The sequence below is a fragment of the Salvelinus fontinalis genome, chromosome 31 (assembly GCF_029448725.1).
Source record: "Salvelinus fontinalis isolate EN_2023a chromosome 31, ASM2944872v1, whole genome shotgun sequence".
NCBI classification, from domain to species: domain Eukaryota; kingdom Metazoa; phylum Chordata; class Actinopteri; order Salmoniformes; family Salmonidae; genus Salvelinus; species Salvelinus fontinalis.
Window position 1 is genome coordinate 30,993,387 of NC_074695.1, and position 27,455 is coordinate 31,020,841.

At 43.2% G+C, this 27,455-nt stretch overlaps 2 protein-coding genes across 2 annotated transcripts in view; one reads left to right on the top strand and one right to left on the bottom strand.

Annotated features, from left to right (window-relative positions):
• LOC129830036 (pleckstrin homology domain-containing family N member 1-like) overlaps positions 1-7,515 on the top strand; it is a 28,047-nt gene extending 20,532 nt beyond the window's left edge. Inside the window, exons 12-16 of the mRNA XM_055892200.1 lie at positions 1,569-1,805; positions 2,477-2,650; positions 3,211-3,435; positions 4,016-4,076; positions 6,524-7,515. Of these exons, the coding sequence (XP_055748175.1) occupies positions 1,569-1,805; positions 2,477-2,650; positions 3,211-3,435; positions 4,016-4,076; positions 6,524-6,711 (885 nt within the window). The 3' untranslated portion in view covers positions 6,712-7,515. The remainder of the gene's footprint in view (positions 1-1,568; positions 1,806-2,476; positions 2,651-3,210; positions 3,436-4,015; positions 4,077-6,523) is intronic.
• Positions 7,516-8,064: 549 nt separating this feature from the next.
• Positions 8,065-20,293, bottom strand: LOC129830037 (PPARGC1 and ESRR induced regulator, muscle 1). The gene is made up of 4 exons (XM_055892201.1): positions 18,956-20,293; positions 14,321-18,403; positions 12,898-13,014; positions 8,065-9,560 (listed from the first exon to the last, which is right to left on the bottom strand). The coding sequence occupies exons 2-4, from the start codon at positions 18,369-18,371 to the stop codon at positions 9,454-9,456; spliced, it is 4,275 nt and encodes a 1,424-aa protein (XP_055748176.1). The 5' UTR covers positions 18,372-18,403; positions 18,956-20,293; the 3' UTR covers positions 8,065-9,453.
• Positions 20,294-27,455: the final 7,162 nt, after the last annotated feature.

The following is a 27,455-nucleotide window of genomic DNA, read 5'->3' on the forward strand; positions in this document are numbered from 1 at the left end:
AGGCATGAGCTTTAGTTCAATGTAACCATCATTACAAAAACTACATACATGTTTATCTATGACCTGTTCTCAGAGAATTTCTTCTTATTCTGTATGTGAATCTGATACACTCCATTTAGTATGATATGTTTCGTATGTTATGTATTCATTTGTGGATGTCCATCACCCATTTCGTATGATATGTTACGAATTACAAATCATATAATATTTTACTAATTTGAGAAAATATACAACACGTTATGAATTTGCTAAATGTATGATATGTTACGAATTCTAGCTAGGTAGCTAGATGGCTAACGTTAGCTAGGCTAGGGATTAGGGTTAAGGTTAAGGTTAGGGTTAAGTTTAGGAGTTATGTTAAAAGGTTCAGGGAAAGAGTTAGCTAAAATGGTTGTGGTTAGAGGAAGGGTTAGCTAACATGCTAAGTAGTTGCAAAGTAGCTCAAATGTAGTAAGTACTTGAAATGTTGCTAATTAGTTAAAATGCTAACGTTTTCCATGATGGAATTCGAACTCGAACTCGCAACCTTTAGGTTGCTGGACATTCGCTAACATGCTAAGTAGTTGCAAAGTAGCTAAAAAGTAGTAAGTACTTGAAAAGTTGCTAATTAGCTAAAATGCTAAAGTTGTTCGTGATGAGATTTGAAACCTTTGGGTTGCTAGACATTCACGTTATACTCCCACCCATCCACCCGGACCAACGACCCTACTTTAGTTTTGCCTTAAGTAACCATCTGTCCTATGTAACCATGCCAAACTTAACATATCATACCAATTTGGGTTTCCAGGAGTTACATTTATTATGTTACGTCAAGTCTATTAGACCAGGCTGTTATCTAGGGGAGTGTTTTTGTATCTACCAGTCTCAATAGAGAGAGGGGCCACTCCACATCTACATTTTGCAAAAGAGCTTCGATTTTGCTTGGTTAAAACTTTCTGTATATAGGGTTCAGTCCCAAAAGTGCGTTTAAAAAGGCAGTAGTTGCGCAGTTTGTTACTTTCAGCTTTATTTATCAGTTGGTACCACTTTAGTTCATTGCCCTCTAAAAGTGCTGATTCAAAAGCATTACGGTCATTTCTAGAATACACTCCATCTGTATCAGTGAGCTGAGTCATATGTATGGACTGTGTGTGTGTGTGTGTGTGTGTGTGTGTGTGTGTGTGTGTGTGTGTGTGTGTGTGTGTGGCCTACTCCAAGCTACTGAACTGCACCTCCACAGTACCAATTAAGATGATTGAAACCTTCAACTTTCCTTGCTTAGATTTTGGCAACAGATAACACAAGCTAGACTTATTCATATAAAGCAGGAATCCAACCTAAGTTTTCAGGGCGGGTAGGAACAAAAGCATCATATCAGGTGTACCAGACTCCAAGTTTCTTTGAATAGCACACTTTGGTACGGTTTCCCAGATCTCTATTAAGCCTACTCTTTGACTCAAAAGTTTGCTCAATGGAAAAAGTATTGAGGATTGAGTAGTAGTATCAGTGTTCATTCGCATCACCCTAGCTTGTGTCAATGTCACCGAGCATACTTGACCTTTGCCCTCTGTCTCTATGTGTCCTTACAGTACATCTCCAGTCGGCCCTCCTCCACTGAGACGGCTCGGCTGGGCAGCCACAGTAACAGCGTTTCGTCCCACGCTGCCAGGTCCGAGCGTGACCCCCGACCTTTGTCACAGCGCTGCTCCTACCTCCCCCATGAGGGGCCGGTGGTGCTGTCCCCCGTGTACAACACCCCCTACTCAGGCCTGAACCGTGATCCCGCCAGCACCCCGCAATGCCTGGAGAAAGCCACCCTCGTCAAGGTACTAACTTCAGCCTGGCGGCTAACTTGATTATCTTTCCATTTGGCATTTTAGTCATTTAGCAGACCCTCTTATCCAGAGCAATTTACAAAAGCAATTAGGATTAAGTGCCTTGCTCAAGGACACATGGACAGATTTTTCACCTAGTCGGTACATCATGGGTACTAGAACTAAAATAGACTAGTACCACAAAGCAACAGGTCTGTGAGTTAAAGAAGCATATGGTAGTACCTCTTCAGCTTAATTCAGACAATGTGGCTTCAGGGAGATATTACATCATAAGTGCTGGACATGAAACAACTTACCGTAACCTTCCGCTGTCAGAGGGCTCAAATTTAAGAGACTGAAGACAGATTAGTGTAGCAGGCTAGTGGCATACACTCCCCACACACATACAGAGGTGACGCTAGTAGACTACACCCCTACAACCTCACCCTTTTTCCTTTCGCCCCTCTATAGAGCATGTGTGAGATTAGACCCATCTCTCCGCTTGGTAACCCTACCCCAAATCCCAGCGCTAAGTGCGGATTAAATTATTAGCTTCTGCTAGCCTAGGAGTGTGAGAGAGCGAGAAAAGATAATGGCCATTCACCCACTGTGCTGCAAGGAACAGCTGACTGACTGAGGCTTGGAAGAATAATGATAAGCCCTGGAAATCCTTGTGTGATTAGTCCAACAGCTGGAGCACCCCTCAGACGTCCCCGAAGTACGCATCGCTCTCCACCCCCCAGCGACATTCAGACATGTGCGCCCCCCGGCAGCCCCTGTCGCCCCTGTACGATGAGCCCTGCACCCCTGACACCTACACCCAGGAGGAGGAGAGCTGGCCCAGGCAGCAGCCAACGGTAAGCCGACCCCGATACTGAATCCATGTGTCTCAGTTTACACCACAACCGCACTCCCCACCAACTCTCACACACATACTGTACACGCACATATCACATATGCACACATGAACTGTACAACAAAAGTACACACATACACACAATCAGGTACATGTGCATACAGACGCAGGCACATGCATGCACACATACAGGAAACGTTTGACCAGGGGGTGACTGACGCAGGCAATGGACAGAGTCTAAGAGCTGCGTGCTGCTGATGACTAATTGATTCTTTCTGATGCATAATGATGTGGACTGCTGAGAGATGAAATTCCTTGTCACTAGCAACGTCCTGTCCGTATGCAGGACCTGTATTTTAGAGAAATATGATTTAATCGATTGAATTGAAGTTTTCTGGCTAGGTTTGTCTAGATTTTAGACACCATATTGACACATGGGGGGTGCTTAAGGTTCTCGTCAGTGGCTTTATATACAAGACTGTCATTGGACAGGCACTTCAATTACTACGACTACAAATTTGACCTGCTGGCTTTTTAACGCTTGCACCCTCTGATTCTCAGCAACAATGTTGGCGAGGACCACCACAGAAGCAGCAGGACCCTCATCTCCTACCCTCCTCCTTCCAGCTGCGCACCCCTCCCCTGGGCAAGCGTTGCAGGAGGAGCCTGGTGCTCTGCCAAGGCCAGGGGCTGGAGATAGAGGGCCCTCAGGGGCCAGCAGACCAGAGAACTGAAGCTGTCCCCAGACTAAGGCTGCTGCCTGCACCCAAAGCAGTGCAAGAGGAGGTGGGAAACGGACACTCAATGGATCATATTCACATAGCATGAATGGTGATCCTTTATCAGAACTCAGTGCTTTATTGTTATGGGTCAATACGTCTTACAGATAACTCTTTTGTTGCTGAGAATTTTCCTGCATAGAAGGAAATGCAAACTTGTAGTGTATTCAAGGTTTAAAAAGGCTTCTGAAATTTGTCATTTCCACTTTAAAATGTCAGACTTGATTTGCCCTAATGAAAAATATATAAAATCCTACAAAACATGTCCAGTAATTAAACCAACTTAATAATTCACATGTTTTCCTGCTGTAGTAAACTGGCTCAAATTAAGCGCTTGAGCCGACATCTGCAGCCTTTACCTTGAATGCAGTCTCCGCAAACGCAGGAGCATTGCCTTTAAAAGGCGCATTGTCGACAGTGCTGTAAGACTTGAAACCTGGCCATAGTTAATGCATTATGGCTCAATCATATTTATTTCGAATACTTTTGAATAATCTCCATTTGTACTCTATAATAATCATCTCTAAAGTACTATTTGTTGTTCTTGTACATGTGAAACAATTTTCTATCCTCTCATCTTTTGACAGAGGCTCTTCCCATCGATGGCTGCTATGAACACCCCACAGATGCTGTATGGTTACTCACCAGGTAAGAATGTCAAGCATGCTCATGTAAACCAACATGCTGCACATCACAATGCAACAACATTGGTTACCTTTAACCTACTACATACTTAGCATTTCAGTCATGCACACCATTTCAAACCTGTCTAATACAGTGTCACGTCGTCATTCACACACTACAATCCCACTAAAAGCAAAGCCTGCCTTAGTTGGTAATCTACTTCAAAACCTCAATGACACAGAGTTCTGTTCATAGGGGAGAAAAAGGGCACATTTGCACATGCAGTATAGTACACTGCTCAAAAAAATAAAGGGAACACTTAAACAACACAATGTAACTCCAAGTCAATCACACTTCTATGAAATCAAACTGTCCACTTAGGAAGCAACACTGATTGACAATAAATTTCACATGCTGTTGTGCAAATGGAATAGACAAAAGGTGGAAATTATAGGCAATTAGCAAGACACCCCCAAAAAAGGAGTGATTCTGCAGGTGGTGACCACAGACCACTTCTCAGTTCCTATGCTTCCTGGCTGATGTTTTGGTCACTTTTGAATGCTGGCGGTGCTCTCACTCTAGTGGTAGCATGAGACGGAGTCTACAACCCACACAAGTGGCTCAGGTAGTGCAGTTCATCCAGGATGGCACATCAATGCGAGCTGTGGCAAAAAGGTTTGCTGTGTCTGTCAGCGTAGTGTCCAGAGCATGGAGGCGCTACCAGGAGACAGGCCAGTACATCAGGAGACGTGGAGGAGGCCGTAGGAGGGCAACAACCCAGCAGCAGGACCGCTACCTCCGCCTTTGTGCAAGGAGGTGCACTGCCAGAGCCCTGCAAAATGACCTCCAGCAGGCCACAAATGTGCATGTGTCTGCTCAAACGGTCAGAAACAGACTCCATGAGGGTGGTATGAGGGCCCGACGTCCACAGGTGGGGGTTGTGCTTACAGCCCAACACCGTGCAGGACGTTTGGCATTTGCCAGAGAACACCAAGATTGGCAAATTCGCCACTGGCGCCCTGTGCTCTTCACAGATGAAAGCAGGTTCACACTGAGCACATGAGCACATGTGACAGACGTCTGGAGACGCCATGGAGAACGTTCTGCTGCCTGCAACATCCTCCAGCATGACCGGTTTGGCGATGGGTCAGTCATGGTGTGGGGTGGCATTTCTTTGTGGGGCCGCACAGCCCTCAATGTGCTCGCCAGAGGTAGCCTGACTGCCAATAGGTACCGAGATGAGATCCTCAGACCCCTTGTGAGACCATATGCAGACACATGCACATTTGTGGCCTGCTGGAGGTCATTTTGCAGGGCGCTGGCAGTGCACCTCCTTGCACAAAGGCGGAGGTAGCGGTCCTGCTGCTGGGTTGTTGCCCTCCTACGGCCTCCTCCACGTCTCCTGATGTACTGGCCTGTCTCCTGGTAGCGCCTCCATGCTCTGGACACTACGCTGACAGACACAGCAAACCTTTTTGCCACAGCTCGCATTGATGTGCCATCCTTGCTGAACTGCACTACCTGAGCCACTTGTGTGGGTTGTAGACTCCGTCTCATGCTACCACTAGAGTGAGAGCACCGCCAGCATTCAAAAGTGACCAAAACATCAGCCAGGAAGCATAGGAACTGAGAAGTGGTCTGTGGTCACCACCTGCAGAATCACTCCTTTTTTGGGGGTGTCTTGCTAATTGCCTATAATTTCCACCTTTTGTCTATTCCATTTGCACAACAGCATGTGAAATGTATTGTCAATCAGTGTTGCTTCCTAAGTGGACAGTTTGATTTCACAGAAGTGTGATTGACTTGGAGTTACATTGTGTTGTTTAAGTGTTCCCTTTATTTTTTTGAGCAGTGTATAATATACCATATAAAACATTGGAGTATTGGACTGGGTGTGTCACTGTCAACATGCAGTTTGAAAAAAAAGTGCAGGAAATGCGCAGATGTGCCAATGAAATGGAGCTTAGGCCAGCTTTAAATACCATGTGTTCAGGTGTCTCATGGGGGGAAAGCCCAGTGTAAGGGAACACTGTTCCAGACAGGGTTACTGCTAGCCATGACTGACAGCTCACAACTAGGCTAGGACCGCTCGCTCTCGCTCATATCTATGTCTCCTTTCATCTCATAGAAAAACAGGATGGGATTAAAAGAGGTTATCTCGGTATCTCCAAATATAAACCCACTGTAAAATTGGCTAGAACTCAGGGCATTATCAGGTGATCACTTCAAGTTGTATGTCTTTGCACAATTCCGAGGACAAAACAGAGGACAAACCGTGGGTGCTGTTAGGTATGCAACAGGACGGGTTTTACAGAACAGCAACACTGTGTGTAGCTGTTCACACACACCATGAGAGAGTGACGGTATGCATTGGACCTGATCCAAAACAATCTGGGCCAGGTCTTGTATTCTTCTTCTTCTGCTCTTTGAAAACTAAAAGCCTGGGAAACACGTCTCTCTCACCTCCACAGATCACAGCTCATACCTTGAACCATCCGAGCCAGATGACCAGGAAATGGACTATGACAACATTTGGGAGTACGACTGCAATACCGAGAGAATTCAACCCATGTCTGGAATTTTGCCCCACCGGACGGGATTAGACATTGGGGCGAGAGGCCTTGGTGCCATGGCAAACAACCAGCAGAGATGGTTATAAAAACAATGGGCCGGCACTCGTCTGGACGTGCGCAAACAACAGATCCCTATCAGAGAGCCATTCAGTGACCCAAGCTCACTACTGCATATCATGGTTGTGTCCCAAATGGCACCCTATTCCTGATATAGTGTGCTCTGTTTCAAGGTAGTTCACTATATAGGGAATAGGGTGTGAATCATGTATTTGTTAGATAGTCAAAAGAATGCTTTAAGTGGCCATAAGATAAGAGGAACTTCTTAGTATTAATGCTGCACTACTGTGTACTGTAGGTAAATGCAGATAAACATGATTCAGCAAAAACACTTTCCCACACAACAGAGGTAGGAAACTGAGCCTACCTCTGTTAACGTAGCATTAATGAAAGTGCAAAATGTACATAGTTTCTATCCCTGAGCGCTTGAACATGTTTGTTTTTTTACCACTATCATTGCACTGCATTTGGCTTCATTTGAATTTTGAGAGTTTTTTTGTATTATTTATGGGCTTCTTCTTTAACGCCGTCCTGTTTAAATGCTTTTATATTGTGTAAACTTTTTGATTCATATGTTATATTATTATTATATTTTTGCATCATAGACAACATGTCTTTGGTTGTAAGCTGTAAAAAGCATTCCAGCAAACTTAAAAATAGCAACACATCAGTATAATTTATTTAATGTTCTGAAATAACAAAGCAAACATTGATGGCTTGGATGGACTTCCTCCATTGTGTTACTGCTGCAAAATGTTGCTTGTCTTCGTGGCTTGTTTCTCATATTTTTAGGTGTTTATTTAAGTTTTTAATATAAACTAGTATTGATATTATTTGCATTATTATACTGTGATTATTTTGACGGATGTTTAGTAGTAATTATGACCTAAAACATACTAAGACATTATATAAGTAGGTAAAACTTTATTACACATTTCCTGCATAAGCATGAATAAACTATTTATAAATAGTGTACATCTATATATAGATGTATAAGCATTACAAGTAATTAGCATTTAACATTTATGATAATTTATAAAACATTTGTAACGTTTATAAACATGAATATGCATTTATAATGGGTGGAGGTCATTATGAAGTGTTACCTGACAGTTCATCTCTCCTGGACAAACCATGTAAACATAAATAGTACTGACCGATTATGCTAGACTTTAGCTCTCAGTTAACCGAGATTACCGGACAGTAGCGTCCTACTGTACAACAGACAAGCTCCTTTGAATTAATAGAAGCTGATAAATCAGATATAGGTAAGATTAACTTCCAATCTAATATCAAACGTACTGAGAGGAATGCAGTACAGTCATTTGAAGAAATGTGTATTATTCAGTCAAAACAAACACATTTTACGAGTCAGTCAACCGTTTTTTATTTTGAAAAAAATATAGAATTTTGGTCAAATGAGCACATGCCAGTGGACTGGTGTTATTTCACCCAGGATCAGAGTCTGTGATGCTCCTCTCGTTCTCTCTCATGACCCAACCTCGCTCTCTGCTGGTGTAAGACAGTCATCTCTACAATTGTATTGGAACCCCACGTCAATGGAGTGCCTGTTTGATGCAAATGGCCCAGTAGGAGTTAAATGTGTTATGAGTGTTGTTTGGGAGTGCAATTTATAAGAGCAAAACACGACTTTATAGTGGTTTATAATCTGGCAGTATTGATAGTATTGTGGAGGTAGTTTATACAAGGTACTATAGCGCCCTCTAGTGTATAAAATCTGACAGAACACAGGAAACCGCTGTCAACTCTGAAATGCCATATATTTGAAACGTAATACATCCACAGTTCACAGAACAAACGATACAATGACATAAAGTCATCTGATGGAGGCCATCAAATAAATCAGCCTTAATTATGTATGAACAAAAAAACAATGGCACATATTTGTAGTCCTTAAATAAATCTGGATACTGGCTCAGCGCTCTAACTGCTAGGCTACCTGTCACCCCATATCGTTAATACACCTTTGTTTTGTACTGGGGTATGAGATGATTTCACATAGTAAAATACTTTGAAGTTGATTGAATAATCAAACACAGCTATATTTTTATATCCATTCTGTACCTTTACTTTCTAATATTTGTCATTCAATTCCAAAACATACACACTATATTCATGTCCTCATCCTAACACATTGATAGTGTATATCTCTTAGAGCACTTTCCACTGGCATCTTATGTCTCTTCTCTACATTTTGGTACCTTCATTATAAAATATAAATATATCTGTCTCTTTTCGTACACTCATAAATATCATACATCTCTTACCCAAGGATGTTGGCATTTAAACCCTTGTTATAGGTTATATTTATCCAAATTACATTAACGGACCTCAAACACATTCTTAAAAAATGGCATACAGGAATATTATCATACACACTATCTTGACCATTTCAGTGGATTGGACATGTTTTTTTATTGCTAACTTGATGTTCATAACTTATAGTGCAAACATTTCAGGCACAGTAAAACATAGCTTTTTCCCAATTTTTTTTAAAAATATGTATATTTTTACAAGAGGACACCACAGATTTCACATGCAGTCAAAGGATGGTCCATGCTATCCGGTATCCTTGGGTCGTCCCTACCCCATTGAAGTTGAAATGTAAAATGGTTAAAGGGTTAGGGTAGGGACGTCCCAAAGAACCATGATAGGACTGAACGTCAAAGCACCCAAGATGAATTCAGTTTCCATGGGAGAAAGGGGTAAAGTTAGGAAGGACGTAGCTGTGCATGGTGACTGTCCCTGTATCAGATGGAGGGTGTTTGACGTAACGGCTTCTCTTCAGATGCCTCTTCCCTGCCTCTTCTCCGTAGGTATCGGATGGCAGACAGCGCACTTATGTTGGCCAGGAGAACTGTGCAATGTTCCGTGGGAAAAAAATATCACATGAGCCAGTAGCATGAATGCATCATTCTTGACTAAACACTAATTACATTTTCTTATTATTGAATGGAATGTTTGAGACATATTGCATAATAATGTAAACATATAATAACTCATAAGAACAAATAGATTGCTCACTTAAATATTTTAATACTAGACTAGAATATAACAATATTCTTCAAAATACAACATAACATCTGGGTCAGATGGTTTAGACCCTTTCTTCTTTAAGTTTGCTGCCCCGATCATTGCCAAGCCTCCAACCTTTTTAACCTGTCTCTCCTTTCTGGGGAGGTTCCCATTGCTTGGAAGGCAGCCACGGTTCGTCCTTTATATAAAGGGGGAGATCAAGCTGATCCTAACTATTATAGGCCTATTCCTATGTTGCCCTGTTTGTCAAAAGTGTAGAAAATACTTGTCAATAATCAACTGACTGGCTTTCTTGATGTCTATAGTATTGACTCTGGAATGCAATCTGGTTTCCGCTCCAGTTATGGATGTGTCACTGCAGCCTTAAAAGTCCTCAATGATGTCACCATTGCACTTGATTCTAAGTAATGTTGTGCTGCTATTTTTATTGACTTGGCCAAAGCTTTTGATACGGTTGACCATTCCATTCTTGTGGGCCGGCTAAGGAGTGTTGATGTCTCTGAGGGGTCTTCGACCTGGTTTGCTAACTACCTCTCTCAAAGAGTGCAGTGTATAAAGTCATAAAATCTGCTGACTTAGCCACTGCCTGTCACCAAGGGAGTACCCCAAGGCTCGATCCTAGTCCCAACGCTCTTCTCAATTTACATCAACAACATAGCTCGACATAGCTCAAGCTCATCCATTTATATGCAGATGATACAGTCTTATACTCAGCTGGCCTCTCCCCGGATTTTGTGTTACATGCTCTACAACAAAGCTTTCTTAGAGTCCAACAAGCTTTCTCTGTCCTTAACCTTGTTTTGAACAACTCCAAAACAAAGGTCATGTGGTTTGGTAAGAAGAATGCCCCTCTCCCCACCTGTGTGATTACTACCTCTGAGGGATTAGAGCTTGAGGTAGTTACCTCATACAAGTACTTGGGAGTATGGCTAGACGTTACAGTGTCCTTCTATCAGCACATATCAAAACTGCAGGCTAAAGTTAAATGTAGACTTGGTGTCCTCTATCGTAATAGCTCCTCTTTCACCACAGCTGCCAAACTAACCCTGATTCAGATGACCATCCTACCCATGCTAGATTGACAGGTCAAGTTGCTCTCTGCCATCAGATTTGCCTCCAATGCTCCTTATAGGACACATCACTGCACTCTATACTCCTCTGTAAACTAGTCATCTCTGTATACCCGTCACAAGACCCACTGGTTTGCTGCTTATTTATTAAACCCTCTTAGACCTCACTCCCCCTATCTGAGATATCTACTGCAGCCCTTATCCTCCACATACAACACCCGTTCTGCTAGTCACATTCTGTTAAACTTCTTCGGGATCGGTGTCCCTTTCACGGGACGGTTGAGCAAACGTAGGCTAATGCGATTAGCATGAGGTTGTAAGTAACAAGAACATTTTCCAGGATATAGACCGATCTTATATTGTCAGAAAGCTTAAATTCTTGTTAATCTAACTGCACTATCCAATTTACAGTAGCTATTACAGTGAAAGAATACCATGCTATTGTTTGAGAAGAAAATTACATAACAATAATGAGGCTATATACAGGGGGTACCAGTACCGAGTCAATGTGAGGTGGTACAGGTTAGTTGAGGTAATTTGTAGTGACTATGTGTCTATGCATAGATAATAAACAGAGAGTAGCAGCAGTGTAAAAACAAAGATGGAAGGGTGGTCAATGTAAATTGTCTGGGTGGCCATTTGATTAATTGTTCCACAATCGTATGGCTTAGGGGTAGAAGCTGTTAAGGAGCCTTTTGGTCCTAGACCTGGCGCTCCGGTACCGCTTGCCGTGCAGTGCCATAGCAAAAATCAAGCCATGAGGTCGAAGGAATTGTCCGTAGAGCTCCGAGACGAGATTGTGTCGAGGCACAGATCTGGGGAAGGGTACCAAAAACTTTCTGCAGCATTGAAGGTCCCCAAGAACACAGCAGCCTCCATCATTCTTGAATGGAAGAAGTTTGGAACCACCAAGACTCTTCCTAGAGCTTCCCGCCCGGCCAAACTGAGCAATCAGGGGAGAAGGGCCTTGGTCAGCGAGATGACCAATAACCTAATGGTCACTCTGAAAGAGCTCCAGAGTTCCTTTGTGGAGATGGGAGAACTTTCCAGAAGGACAACCATCTCTGCAGCACTCCACCAATCAGGCCTTTATGGTAGAGAGGCCAGATGGAAGCCACTACTTAGTAAAAGGCAATTGACAGCCCACATGGAGTTTGCCAAAAGGCACCTAAAACTCTCAGACCATGAGAAACAAGATTCTCTGATCTGATGAAACCAATATTGAACTCTTTGGCCTGAATGCTAAGCGTCACGTCTGGAGGAAACCTGGCACCATCCCTACGGTGAAGCATGCTGATGGCAGCATCATGCTGTGGGGATGTTTTTCAGCGGCAGGGACTGGGAGACTTCAACAAAGTACTGGGTAAAGGGTCTGAATACTTATGTAAATGTGATATTTCAGTTTAAAATTTTTATTAAAGTAAAGTTAAAGTAAGGATAAAGTAACCCTTCTGACCCCCCCCCCCACCCCCCCCCCCTTAAAAGATTTAGATGCACTATTGTAAAGTGGCTGTTCCACTGGATGTCATAAGGTGAATGCACCAATTTGTAAGTCGCTCTGGATAAGAGCGTCTGCTAAATGACTTAAATGTAAAATGTAAATGTATTACATTTGCAAAAATAAAAAATAAACTGTTTTTGCTTCTTCATGATGGGGCATTGTGTGTAGATTGAAAAAAACGATTTAATAAAACTAAGAATAAGGCTGTAACGTAACAAAATGTGGAAAAAGTCAAGGGGTCTGAAAACTTTGCTTGTTTCCAACAGTTTCTACCAATTGCAAAGACATCTGAAGTCATCGGCGGTCACAGAAAGACCGACAAACATCTTGATTTTGTGTTTAGCTGGGATCTTCTATGTATAAAGCAACACAGCAGGGCAAAAAAAGCATCTAACGAAGCACATAGCTGTTCTATGAGTGGTCTGAGTAAATCATTAAATAACGAGCATTTTCAAGTGTAACTTTAGTAACAATGGTTTTGGGAAACATCTCGGAGATTTAACCATGCTCAGACAAAGGTTCTAACGATGGACTTAGCCTTAAGATGCTATTGGGAAACCAAGCCAAGGTCTATAGAATGTACATACCAGCCTTCCAGGCATCTCCAGCTTGTGGGTTAGCGGACTTCAACACCCAGGAGGCAAATGCGATGCAGACTAAACACATGTCTGACTGTCTGAGAGGTACAAGGGAGGCATCTAATCCTAGAAAGGACACAGTATGTGGCTGTTTAAATAGTCAAACAAAATGTATCACATTCAAGATTGAACATTCTCTACTGTTCTACTCTTTTCACATTATTGTGCCAACGCAAACCGTACTGTGCTGGCTTGGATATTTTCTTTTCACACCGTCCTCTCCAGCACGTTTCCAGCAACTATAGTGGATGCGTAATGAGGCCAGCACAGTAGAAGTTGGCTTGGCTCAGTAGATTGAAAGAAATATTTGACTTATATAAGTATAATAGAATACATGGCAATAACCTATGCAATGGTAAAGATGACACACAGGTGAAACTGTTGGTCTGAGAGTACTTTGGAGTACTTTGTGTGCTCTTTGGCTACAAAACTAAAATATAAGATCAGTGGGGATGTGGCATTGATCAGCTGTCTTGTGAGTACAATTGTCCCCATGGAGCACAGAGGACATGGGCTTGCTGTGATAATGCATGTTCACGCAGGGAATATGTCCAGGAGGAGATCAGTGCAATTATCATTGGTCTCAAATCCCATACCTGCTGCAGACAGACTAGGCCTCATTACATTAGGCAGGAAATTTCCTGTTCTTTCACACTGTGCCCTGATCAGGTTACAGCCATAGCGGTACCTGGACTAATTCCAAACAATCTAAAATGTGACACTGGGACAGCTTTGTGGCACCCAAGTATTTCTGTGCACCTTAAAGGGATGTTCTACTAAAGAAAAAGGTCCACTTGGCTGTTGTTGACTCCCAGACAGTTTTTGGATATGTGTTTTGCTAACTTCCCTTTAAGGAAAATCTATGGGTTGGGTGAATCATTGCTGATCACCATGTTAAACACATTGTGCTATGTGTGTATATTGTGCTATTGTGTATATGTATGGCCAAGGTCACTGTTCCGTCTTAGAGCTGCTTACTGGATGGAATGATGCTTCTTTGGCCACCATTGTGGGCCTATTTATACTTACCATTTGACGGCAAACGTGAATAACGCTTGGCACTAGGTAATTGAGAGGACACGGACAGTGATTGAAGAAGAGTTATCACGTGCAACCATTCCTCTGCCACTTGGCTTAGCACTACTACGTGCGTCTAGTCAATGTTCATTGACAGCTGGAGTGAGGGAGCACGTTAGGAAAAAAAAACATAATTTTACAACCAGTATACAACTTGGCCATGATGTCAAGAAATGTATCAGTTTTCGCAGCTAGGTTAGATACATAAAAAAAGTAAAATACTTGAAGATGTGCATTCAAGTGCTGAATGTGCATAATAACGTGCATGCGATAATAATAGAGAAAATGGCCTTACTGGGATTAGCAACAGCCATCTGCAGATCCGGATATCTCCTCTTCTGTTCGGCCAGCTGTCTGAAGATCCTGCCCTCTAGGTTGTACAGCAGTTGATCAGGAAAAGGCTTGTCTTGGATGCCCAGCGTGTGGAAGGGTCTAATGCTTCTGCGCAATGAACTCTTGATCTCATCCACAGGAACCAGAGACCAGGAGTCAGATCTCTGACTTTGGCTGGTGGAGCCAGTGAGGCGGACCTTCCGTAGGGAAAAATAGTTTTTCCAGAAGAAGTTCTCACTTAGACCCTCGTCTGTGAAAAAGTCCTCATATATGTCCGGAGCCACTATTACACCTTGGGTCTCTTTTGGCTTATGGTTAAACCGTGTGATCACCCGGATCGGACTTCTGTCTTGGTTATCTTCCTCCTCCGAGTCTGCAGACGAGTCACTGGAAAATAAATGATCGTAGGCCTCCGGGAACTGAAGATTCTTGTTGGCCGAATGTCCGCAGGAAGAGATGGGCAACAGCTCATCCTTGTTGTGGCTTGATGCCTCCCTGACAGGGTAGAAGAAGCTTCCTGCATCAAACTCGGAGTAGAAATGCTCATAATCAGGGACTGAATCACTGTTGACATAGTAGGTGGCCATGTTGTCTGTTTCCGATGGACTGGCCTCCGATTTATTTCCTCCAAAGACGTACTGGATGATCTCAGAGAAAGAGATCTGATTGCTTTCTGTTGACACATCCTCCGAAAAAGATGCTGAAGGTAAAGAATTCATGCCACTGTGCTGCCTCACTAAATGTCCATCACTGCAGGACTCCATTTCTGGTTCTCCTTCCCCTGATATGACAGCTGGTAAGGGCCGACCTTTCAACACCTGGCAAAGTGGTTCAACTTCCAGAGCTAGTAGGTTCTGGACGCTGACGTTTTTGCAAATTTTTCTTAAGTACTGTGGGGCACTGCCTGAAAAGATTGGTCGGGGGATGTAACTTGCGGAACTTAGCATTGCAACATTTTCTGGGTATATACCAGCCCCAACACTAACTGAGTCTGGCTCGCTTTCCCACAAGATACCAATAGAGTTGGATGATTCATCTCTTGTGATTGGATCAGTGCTTGGATTATCAGCATTTGGATTTTGTGAGAATTCTTTGTCAAAATCAGAAATGGTGGAAATGTTGCCCCTGGAGCGATGAGGTTTGGAGTTGCCCAAGTGAGTGAAGTAGCCTGAGTCTGCGGCATCAGAGCTGTCGGCTGCCTCAGCCTCTGGTGGCTGGGGGAGAACACTGGACTGCTGGGCATTGCTAACCATACGTAGTCGCAAAATGTCATTAATGGTCAGCTTCTCCATCTCATTCCAAAAAGCGGAGATGGCGTACACAGGACGTGTTTCGTCAGGGGCTTTTTCAATCCCCTCACACTCTGCTGTTTTGGCTGTGCTAACAGTGTCTTCTGTTTTGACCTCTATATCAACTTTGAGTTCTGGTGTATCTTGAGACGTATCCTGACTGTCATTTTCAGACATTTCCCTCTCCCTCTCACTTGTTGCTTTGCTTACAGAAAGTTTTGCTTCTTGACCATTGAATCTGGTTTGAATATCAGGTGTATCAGAGCTTTCAAATAACGTTACTGGCAAGTGTATGTCAGCGTTACGTTTCTCTGGCAGTGCTATCATATATGTTTTGTTAGACTGAAACCCAACAATTTGGTTACCTTCCATTTTTAAATCAGGGGAATGAGAAAGTGAAATATTTGATTGAGTTAATGGAACATTCTCTGGAGTACACGAATCAGGGTCTTTTTCAGTGACATAACTTATATAAGTATTATTTATTTCATCTGCCTGATTAGAGTTCATAGCACTCTTTGGAATAACAGAGTAACAACATACAGTTAAAAGAGGTATCGCTAATACAGGCCTCTCAGTAGTTGCATCCAGAATAATAGTTGACTTAACTGTCTGGTTTCCAAATGTTGTTTGACTGATTACATCATCTGATTTTGAACAGCAGGGCTCATTGAAACGATTGATTTCGCCAGTAGTGTTAGTGCTGACCACTTCAGATGGTATACTCTTATCAAGAGTTGGGATGAGTACATTTTTAAATTCTTGTTGCATCTTGAGGACTATGTTCTCATGAGCAGGCAGCTGCAATGTGTTTGAAATAATAACACCACTGCTGCCTTTAGAGACGAGTAAGGTGTTCTTTCTGAGTGCAGTGTTATGTTCTGTTGATTGTGGCGTATTGAGAATCTCAGATGAGGCGTCCCTGTTTTGAGTCTTTCCATTCACTTCTTGCAGTTGCAGAGGCACAGACTCGCTTTGATATTTTGCGATGTTATCTGGGCCAAACTTTGCTTCCTCTGTGACTGGAGATGACTCACTAGAAGCACAGGTGGACATCGAGACTGGCAATCCAGGACATTCTTTACATTCTGTTGATGGCTGTAATTGTAATGCGCTGCTTGGCTGTAAATTTGCTGCCACATTACCATCATAATTAGGTGTTGACAAACCGCTGTCAACAGCTCGACCTGGTGGGGATCTTGATCTATCAGTGCATTCACTGTTTACAGGCAACCTAGATTTGGCTTGTTTGCAGTTAGCCTCCATACCAAGAGGCTCAGCTTTTACTGGCCTCAACTCATTCTTCTCAGTTAGCGTTTGACTTTGACGGTCTCTTAGAAGGGGAGTTGGTAAATTGAGGCTCACTTCGTCATGCTCCACTGCAGTTGGCCCAGGTGTCACATCGTTTCTGGTTCTCCCTTGGAGTATTTCTGAGTGTGTGGGTGGACACTGAGAACTCTGAGTTTGGTGAGCTGAGGATTTGATATGCTCACAGCCGGCCTCATTCATGTAAACTGCAGTGTAATTTCTTGATAGTCTTACATGAGCATCCATTTCTATTCCCCGTGCACCTCTCTCCTCCTCAGAGTCACTGTGGTTGGCAAAGAACTGCCTCTTGTACCCTTGGCCAGCGTCCACAATACTGACAGTTTTTTTTCTCCTTCGCTTCTTTTTAATGGTGAATGATGGAGACTGATCTGGGCTCCTTACGCTCTGCTGTTCTGGGTCTTTCTTTGGTGATGTGACAGCAAGGTATTTGCCTTCTGTTGATTTATTGTGTGGCATCACTTCAAGGTTTGTAGATGAATCCCTTTCAGGGTTAAGGCATGAATCAGAGGTTTTCTTAAGAGGTGGTTTATCTAACATGATATCCCCATTACTCTCATCACCCACACTTTTGCATACAGCTAACTCTGAGTTCAGCACATTCCCAGAGGCAGGTGTCTTTAATGAGTCGGCTGTCATTTCCAATATTGCTTTGAGTAAGTCAGAGGATTGACCCTCCCTTTTCTGCCTCCCTGCTTCATTTGCTGGCAGCAACAACCAATCCCCCTCTCTGATGGCCAACTCTACATTTCGATTGGTGGATTTGTCTGTCTTGCCCTCAGAGGCATAATTGACTGGGAGCTCAGGGGCCATCTTGGAGTCAGGCCTATCTGTTGTGTTGGCATTGTCTGGCTCTGTGGTTTCCATGCCAATTGCTGCCTCACTGCTGGCAGACAGGGAGTTGAACTCTGGGTTGTTTATTGGCAAAGCGTCGTCATTGGCTCGTGGCCCATCACCACACACCTCCCCCTGCGCCACCTTGCTGCTTTTCCCCACTGTTGCTTGGCTGTGCTCAATAAACTGTTCAGCCTCCGGGAGACTTTTAAGCCTCTCAAAGAACCTATTGATAGACTCCAGGTGCACATCCTCATCCTCGCTGCACGACAGGACATTCTCCAAGCTACGGACACCGTACTTGTTGAGGTAATGCTCCACGGGAGAACCCTCGGAATCCCGGGGGCCGTCCATGGGGGAGACAGCCTCCCAAGCATCTGACTTGAGGTCAGCTCGCAGACCCTTGTCTAAGAAAGGGGACCCTCCCGCATCATCAACGTCACTCAAGCTAATGCTAGAGTCCAATCCAGCCAGCGCGGGGGGGTGGAGGTCACAGTCCTCACACTCCTGGAAGGAGCCCCAGTCACCCTCGGAGACGTGCACACTGTGTTCATAGTCATCCATTGGTAGGAAGGGTTACAAAACAGTTTCAGCACCTGTGAAATAAATCAACATAGTGCTTTAAATGTCACTGCAAACATGGTGCGACACCTGAGAAGATAAAGATACTCGTGTCTCAAACTAGTTCAACAAAAAAGTGGGATTCTTAACAATGCTACTGCAACAAATGACAGATAACGTCAACTCTTGAAAATCTTTGTTTGCCATCAGTTTAGGCCACATGATGTCTCAACCAAGTATTGGCTACGTTTGCCAAGTGCATTGCGAAAACTTGTTTGAGGAGAGCAACTAAGACCTGCCTTGCAAAAAGCCTTCATAGATAATGTCTGCTAATGCATGATGGTATGCTTTGTGTGGCCTATGAGCCCCCACTTGATGTGCAATTCCTTGTGTCTAGGTGGGTAAATTTAATCATTAACTAAAGTAAAAAAAATAGTTGTCATGAAATTCATGTATGTCACAGATTCACTAACTCCAACATTACTTGAAATGACCTTAACATTGAAATTACCTTAACTATTAAAGGACTCCCCCACACATCTGTATCAGAAAGTGTATTGTCCATGTGTGCAGCCATAAGGTCCTACCTGTTAAGCCTCCTGCTGCTGTGCCACTCCTATATAGAGTGTTATGCTCCGGAGTCCCAGCAGTGGCATGCTGTTTCTCTATGTGTCCTCTGGTCGGCCGTCCATATGTTATGAGAGTGCAATGTGTCAGGCCCTATGATTCGTTATAAATAGAGCGGTGCTTCAGTGCCTCTTATCACGTAATACACGCAATGCTCCAGGCTGGCGCTCGCCATCATTCCAAACAGAGGTATAACGTTTCAGCACCGTAAATAGACGCCACACTCACAAAGTGATCACAAGATCTTGAATGTCTACGTGATATTAATGTAGTTTACCCACTTTGTCACACCTTCTTCATGCCAGTTAGACAGCAAGTGGTCTTTCGTATAAGTTGATATTTTTGGGGTTCCTTGCTTCCTTGTAGTAGTGAATTAGACAGATTCATTCTAACATCGGTTGTATGGAACAGCCAGGGCATAACACAACTGTACCCGGTGTTTCTGCAGTAAAGTCTTGCGAGGCAGCTAATGCTCCTGACAATGGCCACACTCCCACGGAAGAGCTGATACATCGCTGGTATGATGTCACTGGGTGACAGAGGATCTGAATCTTCCCCTTAGACACACTGGACACTGTGGATAGCCAGAGTGAAAGCCAGAAAAGGTTGGAGTGCTGGAGCGGCCATGGGAAAAAATGGATGCCAGTTTATGTGAGAGTCGTCTGACACAGGCCATGTTGCAGCCAGAATCTAGCTATCTGATCCCTCCATGCAGGGCCAGCTCTAGCCTTTTGGGGGCCCTAAGCGAGATTTGGTGTCCCTCCTCTTGACAGTGGAGAGAAAAATGTACTTTTTAAATTTCCTGCATTTCTACACATTTTGCCATGGAGCATAGAGAAAATGTTGCAGATTTAGAGCAGGTTTTCTGCATTTCTATACATTTTGCCATTAGGTGGCGACCGTTGGGTCCTAAGCAACTGCTTATGTAGCTTATGCCTGGAGCCGGCCCTGCCTCCATGTGGGGGAGACAGAATAATTCTACAATTATTTAATCTGGATACAAAAAGTGACAGTACGTGCAAAGTGCAATAAAGTGCTAAATAAAAACGTTGCCATGTAACTTTTTGTATTCTTTCAAGCATGGCAGTAGATTAGGATGTGTTTTTTTAGCCTCCTTTTAATGGTTTGAGTGCGAGCAACAGCTGCACTCTACAATAAATCAGACAAGTCAAAGAAGTGATCCCGAGGGTGATATCGACCCTCCTATATCTTCACAACAATCTATAGTTCTTATTTTGTTATTTTACGTGACTTTAACTTAACTTTTGCATATACAGTGGGGCAAAAAAGTATTCAGTCAGCCACCAAATGTGCATTTCTCCCACTTAAAAAGATGAGAGAGGCATGTAATTTTCATCATAGGTACACTTCAACTATGACAGACAACTGAGAAAAAAAATCCAGAAAATCAGATTGTAGGATTTTTAATGAATTTATTTGCAAATTATGGTGGAAAATAAGTATTTGGTCACCTACAAACAAGCAAGATTTCTGGCTCTCACAGACCTATAACTTCTTCTTTAAGAGGCTCCTCCTCTGTCCTCCACTCGTTACCTGTATTAATGGCACCTGTTTGAACTTGTTATCAGTATAAAAGACACCTGTCCACAACCTCAAACAGTCACACTCCAAACTCCACTATGGCCAAGACCAAAGAGCTGTCAAAGGACACCAGAAACAAAATTGTAGACCCGCACCAGGCTGGGAAGACTGAATCTGCAATAGGTACGCAGCTTGGTTTGAAGAAATCAACTGTGGGAGCAATTATTAGGAAATGGAAGACATACAAGACCACTGATAATCTCCCTCGATCTTGGGCTCCACGCAAGATCTCACCCCGTGGGGTCAACATGATCACAGGAACGGTGAGCAAAAATCCCAGAACCACACGGGGGGACCTAGTGAATGACCTGCAGAGAGCTGGGACCAAAGTAACAAAGCCTACCATCAGTAACACACTACGCCGCCAGGGACTCAAATCCTGCAGTGCAAGACGTGTCCCCCTGCTTAAGCCAGTACATGTCCAGGCCCATCTGAAGTTTGCTAGAGAGCATTTGGATGATCCAGAAGAAGATTGGGAGAATGTCAGATGAAACCAAAATAGAACTTTTTGGTGAAAACTCAACTCGTCGTGTTTGGAGGACAAAGAATGCTGAGTTGCATCCAAAGAACACCATACCTACTGTGAAGCAAGGGGTGGAAACACCATGCTTTGGGGCTGTTTTTCTGCAAAGGGACCAGGACGACTGATCCGTGTAAAGGAAAGAATGAATGGTGCCATGTATCGTGAGATTTTGAGTGAAAACCTCCTTCCATCAGCAAGGGCATTGAAGATGAAACGTGGCTGGGTCTTTCAGCATGACAATGATCCCAACACACCGCCCGGGCAACGAAGTAGTGGCTTCGTAAGAAGCATTTCTAGATCCTGGAGTGGCCTAGCCAGTCTCCAGATCTCAACCCCATAGAAAATCTTTGGAGGGAGTTGAAAGTCCGTGTTGCCCAGCAACAGCCCCAAAACATCACTGCTCTAGAGGAGATCTGCATGGAGGAATGGGCCAAAATACCAGCAACAGTGTGTGAAAACCTTGTGAAGACTTACAGAAAACGTTTGACCTCTGTCATTGCCAACAAAGGGTATATAACAAAGTATTGAGATAAACTTTTGTTATTGACCAAATACTTATTTTCCACCATAATTTGCAAATAAATTCATTAAAAATCCTACAATGTGATTTTCTGGCTTTTTTTCTCATTTTGTCTGTCATAGTTGAAGTGTACCTATGATGAAAATTACAGGCCTGTCTCATCTTTTTAAGTGGGAGAACTTGCACAATTGGTGGCTGACTAAATACTTTTTTGGCCCACTGTACATTGTTTAAAGTGTGAGGTCTGCCACTCAGATGCCCCAGGCTTCAACTGAGGTGGGTTTAAGTCTTTGTTTACAGCTATCAGGATGATTTGATGAGGACAATGGGATTATGGGGCCATCCCTGCACTAAAAATGTCATTGACTTTCACAGATATCAAGATAGCATACAATTTATGACCTCATTATCAACACTTATCCTGGGCATAACAGACTGCTGATGTGTCTTGATTGCAATGGAATGGAACGACAAGGATATTGACGTTAGAAAGGGTTCAGATACATAAAGCCATTTACACAAGGCACTTTCACATTGTTCACCATATTGTCAGAAGAGTAGCCTACATTCGAAAATGCTTTTATCCGCAGGGTTGGCTCACACAAACACCAGTTGGATTCATCTTGGAGGAGAGACTGTTGTTAAGCATTCCGAACTTGCGTCTAAAAACATTCAGGATTTGCATCTACACTCCACATTCACAAACTCTATTACTATCCACGGCCACCACGGCCATTATGAGCCCTGATTTTCATCAGTAAGGCTAATTATGGGAAAACAGCCCACCTAATTAACAAACTGCAGGCTGGGCCGTGTGCCCAAAAAAGCCCTATCAATGCATCTGGTTTCATAAAGAGAGACAAACCAGGGCCTGTGTGTGACTACTGCACCTGGGGCAAGAGCAGTGGGCTGTTTTGACGTGGGTGGGATTCTGTTGCCATCGACAGGATTAGGCCCTCATGAAGTCAGTTTTGGGGATTAAGATCAGAATCTGTTTGGACTACTTAAAAGTAGCTAAAGCCCGGTTGGTTCGTGCTAATTGTTTCACCGTGTCACCTCCGGCAATTCAGCATAGATTAAACAAAGCCTTGTGAGCAGAGGCATTCAGAGAGCAGACATAGCGACATGATGTGATTAATACAGAGAGGGTTTGTATGGATATGCCACACTGGCTTGCATGCCTTGGTTGGTGGCACCTCAAGTACCTCACAGGTGGCACAGTCAGTAACATTTTCTATTATGACCAAGAGGGGGGAGCACTGTATTCTGTCTGGAGCATACTATGACAGAACAGTTGACAAAAGAGGCTGTTTTAGAAGCTTGGTGGTTGTTTTGACAATTTGACGTGACAAATGCCTCACAGGGTGTTTGAGGGCTATGTTGTTAGGGGATTAAGTTTGTTCAAGTTGAGCAAGACAACACAGTGAGCAAGACAACACAGTCCCATTTAAACCAATAAAGCAGTGCCAGAGCAGATTGGTTTTAGCTGCATGGCACAAGTAATAAGGTTCATGTAAAAATGTGTGGTTGGTAATTTCAATGAATGATATACCCATTCAATTCTTGAAGAATATAAAGGAAACATGCTTTTTGAGTGTAGCTCCTTCTTGTTTTCGTTGCCATTTGAGACTTTGTTAACAAGAAATGTAGGCATAGGCTATAGCTTCAAAAAATATGTTTTACTATCATGTCAATCTCAGTGCTAATTAACATGCAGTTCAAATGACAGATGGCGCCTTAACAGGATCAGTTAATTAGATGTACGGTTGAGTGCCTTTCTCTTCCTACTGTCTTAAACTCAACTCATGTCAATATATTTTTTAAATCTTTTTCGACTGTCGGTAGCCTACCTAGCCTAGGCCAACATACAGTATTTTTGGATTTGTCTGATGGCGTAGACCTGCTTATCCTCTTGACTCCCAAAGAAAAATAGTCTACACATAAACCCATCGACTGTTTTCAATTCTTCTCGTCTCATCTTGGTTGTAGCTTGATGTAGGCCTAAGATTAGCCCACAGTTTTTCCTACCTCAGTGCGAGAGACCGCCTTGCCAAAGGCACAGTTGGGACTGTGGAACAGTGATTACCGCATGCAGACAATCGTAGGGTCCGAAGGTGAGGTGCCCGTAGTGCGACCCCGCGTGTTGGATCAGCCTGCAAACAATGGTTGTGTTCTCCTGCTCAGACATTGCATGCATCAACCAAAGGTTGAATGCCACGCCATCGTCTGTATCTCCAGGCACCAAATTGCTATAACATGTGATGTGGTTAGCTAATATGTAAAAAACCTATCCAGGCGTTGTAAGATCTGTCATGTGTCAGCAACGTCTGAGCAGAGTAACACGACCAAGACATTATTCTCTTTAACTCAAAAGCAGCTGAAAACGTCAAGGTATCAGTGCACTCGGCATTTTGGAATGATCGTGTCCTAATAACAGACGTAAGCCAAGACCCCCTTTGACAAAAAGAATGGTTACTCAACTTAAGTTTCAAGGAGATCTGTGTTTGATTTACGATAGCCGAAATACCACTTATTTAAGGTACAGTTAAAAGACCCCTGAAATGAATAATTGTCTATACAAATAGTTGAATTAGTTTGGCACATAGACTTATCGTTTCACAGATCTTCGATATCAAATGGGCTGCGATTGCGAATAGGCTACACAAATTGGTTTTGCTGAGGTAGGCCATATCAAAGTCGGAACCTTATTTGATATTCAATTGACAACATGGATCCAATTTTGCCCTAGAGAATAACCGACAGGCTAGGCTACATCAATCTCAACCTATTCATTTTAGGCTATTATGTGGAATGGGCGTAGATAGGCGTACCATCTAAAGAAAAGTAGGCTACAATACAGTAGACTAAAAAGCCAAAAACAGGCAGTGGCAGGAAGCCCTTTCAATGCATTAAGTGAACACAAGATGGCAAAGAAGAGCCTTCAAATCTTAATGGATTCACAGAGATACGGAGTTTGAGGAGCAATCCAACAGTTGCAGCTGGGTGGGCACAGTTGCTTGGAATAGAGGTAGGCTACAAACTGCAGTGGTCCTGTTATGATTTGTGATCAAGTTTGGCTGAAAAACAAAATCAGTGTTGTGAATTTAACGTCTGAATTCACATGTTCAACATTTCAACCAATATTGATCATAACAGAATTCGGAAAATATGACATTTAATGTTGGGAAATTGGTGTTATTGACTGTGTTTTTTCATTTGCAATTTACGCAACATAGTGAACGTAAATCCGGGACACTCAAATTAGTATTATACGGTATGTAACGATTGGTATGGTTGCATAAAACAAAGAGTTAGTCCTAGCTCAAACACCACATTGCAAAAAAACGTAACTTTCTCTTTGGAAGAGCGGGGATAGAGTGCCCCTCGTCGGACTTTTGCCTATAGTTCGGCAGCCTCTGCCGCTCTTTTGGCATGTTGCGGGTGAAGCACACCTGTTTCATGCAGCGCGCCAGAGCTGGTGTGTATTCATTCAGCCGATTCTGTTGCAAAAGGTTTCTTAAACGGAAGCAAACTGAATGGAACAGGGAGGGACCTACCTGAATTAGTCCAATAGAAACTCTCGTTTTGCTGTTTGCTTCGGTTTGGTTCTTAAACGATAAACGCTTTCCGTTATGAATACACCCCAGTTCTTCCACTGTCAGGCGAAATGGAAATACAGGTTGTTTCTCTACAATACCCACAACGGAAGCACACTCATTGCCTCGGATTCGCAGGTGGAGGACTTCGATGAGATGTCGCTGTTATGCCTGAATTCAACCCAAAACTAACAGGGAAGTCTGCTGCGGTGTTGGGAGCGGTTGGGAGCGGTTGTAGCGGTTGTAAAAACACAATCAGTACATCAAACAAAGCTAGCGCGCGTGCCAGCGCGCTGCCAGCTGCCAGCGCGCTCTTAATTTCTATTCAGTTCGACTCGTCATAAATTCGGCATCTGAACTGTGTGTTACTTAAGGCAAAAAAAACACAGAAAGGGTGGTTGGTTGTTCGGGTGGTGGGCATATAATGTGAATGTCTAGCAATGCAAAGGCTGTGTGTTTGAATCTCATCAAGGACAACTTTGCCACTACTTGACATGTTAGCTAACCCATCCCCTAACACTTTAACCTATCTCCTAACCCTAACCTTAAAGGCCCCGAAAAGTTAAAATCAAATTTTTCACAAGATTGAATGATATTTGGATGAAACCAGTTCAAAATAGTTTAGCTGGTACATTGATAAAGTTTGAACATAAAGTTACTGGTTCCCACCCCCCTCTGTGTCAAAGACTTGGATTCAGGAGTCAGGCAATATCAAGGATTTACTTCTGGCATTATACAATGTCACATAAAACTGGACATTTTATAAACAAATGGTAGCATCTTATTATCTTAACTAATTGAAATATGAAGAATACGAAATATGTGCCAGCCTAAAACCGCCATCACATGTGCATAGCTGCGGGAAGTGTCATGCATGTGCAGTGCAAACTTTGAGTGAAGTTGCTTTATCGATTAGGGAGAACATTCAATGGGTCTTGCCAGGAAGCTAATACTGAAGGCGGATGTTGTACCATCATTGACAGTGGATCAGTGGATCTTGCAAGCGCTGGCCATAATATAAGTATCAGAGTTTGACGAGTCTGACACGTTAGCCAACATTTTGGGGGTGATCGGGGAGCGTTAGTTAATGCAACTGTGGCTGCTTTGACTATATATTTTCTGTAAAACACCTGATAGTCACTCTATGTTTTTTGTTCTTCCATCTCTAAAACCCCTACATGTTTTCCACAAGGGGTCCTTGGTTGTGCAGCGGTCAAAAGCACTGCACTGCAGCCTGGGGTTCGATCACAGGCTGTGTCACAACTGGCCGTGACCAGGAGCCCCATAGGACAGCTCACAATTGGCCCAGTGCCGTCTTGGGTAAGAGAGAGCTTGAATGATCATGCTTTAGCGACTCCATGCGTCATGGCTGGGTGCCTGCAAGCTGACTCCGGTCGCCAGTCGAACAGTGTTTCCTCTGACACTTTGGTGCGGCTGACATCCAGGTTAAGCGAGCAGTGGGATAAGAAGTAGATAGCCAGACGTGTCATGACTCGACCTTCGCCTCTCCCAAGCCCATTGAGGAGTTGAGTTAGGAGCCAAGGGACCTGTGAGAAAACGGGGTAAAGACAATACGATTGTGGCCATACCACCCCGAGCACGCTTGTTCAGGGTCGGGCCTGGTTAGTATTGGCATGGGAGAAAGCCTGGGAATACCAGATGCCGTAAGCAATTTTTTTAAACAAAAAACATAAATATATATCTATATACAGTACCAGTCAGAGGTTTGGACACGCCTACTCATTCCAGGGTTTTTCTTTATTTTTACTATTTTTTACATTGTAGAATAATAGTGAAGACATCAAAACTATGAATTAACACATGGAATCATGTATTAACCAAAAAAGCATTAAACAAATCTTAAAAGTAGCCACCCTTTAGCTTGATGAAAGCTTTGCACATTCTTGGCATTCTCTCAACCAGCTCCATGAAATGCAAGGTGTGCCTTGTTAAAAATGTCTTTGTGGAATTTCTTTCCTTCTTAAAGCATTTGAGCCAATCAGTTGTGTTGTGACAAGGTAGGGGTGGTATACAGAAGATAGCCCCATTTGGTAAAAGACTGAGTCCATATTATGGCAAGAACAGCTCAAATAAGCAAAGAGAAATGACAGTCCATCATTACTTTTAGACATGAAGGTCAGTCAATAGGGAAAATTTCAACAGCTTTGAAAGTTTCTTCAAGTGCAGTCGCAAAAACCATCAAGCGCTATGATGAAACT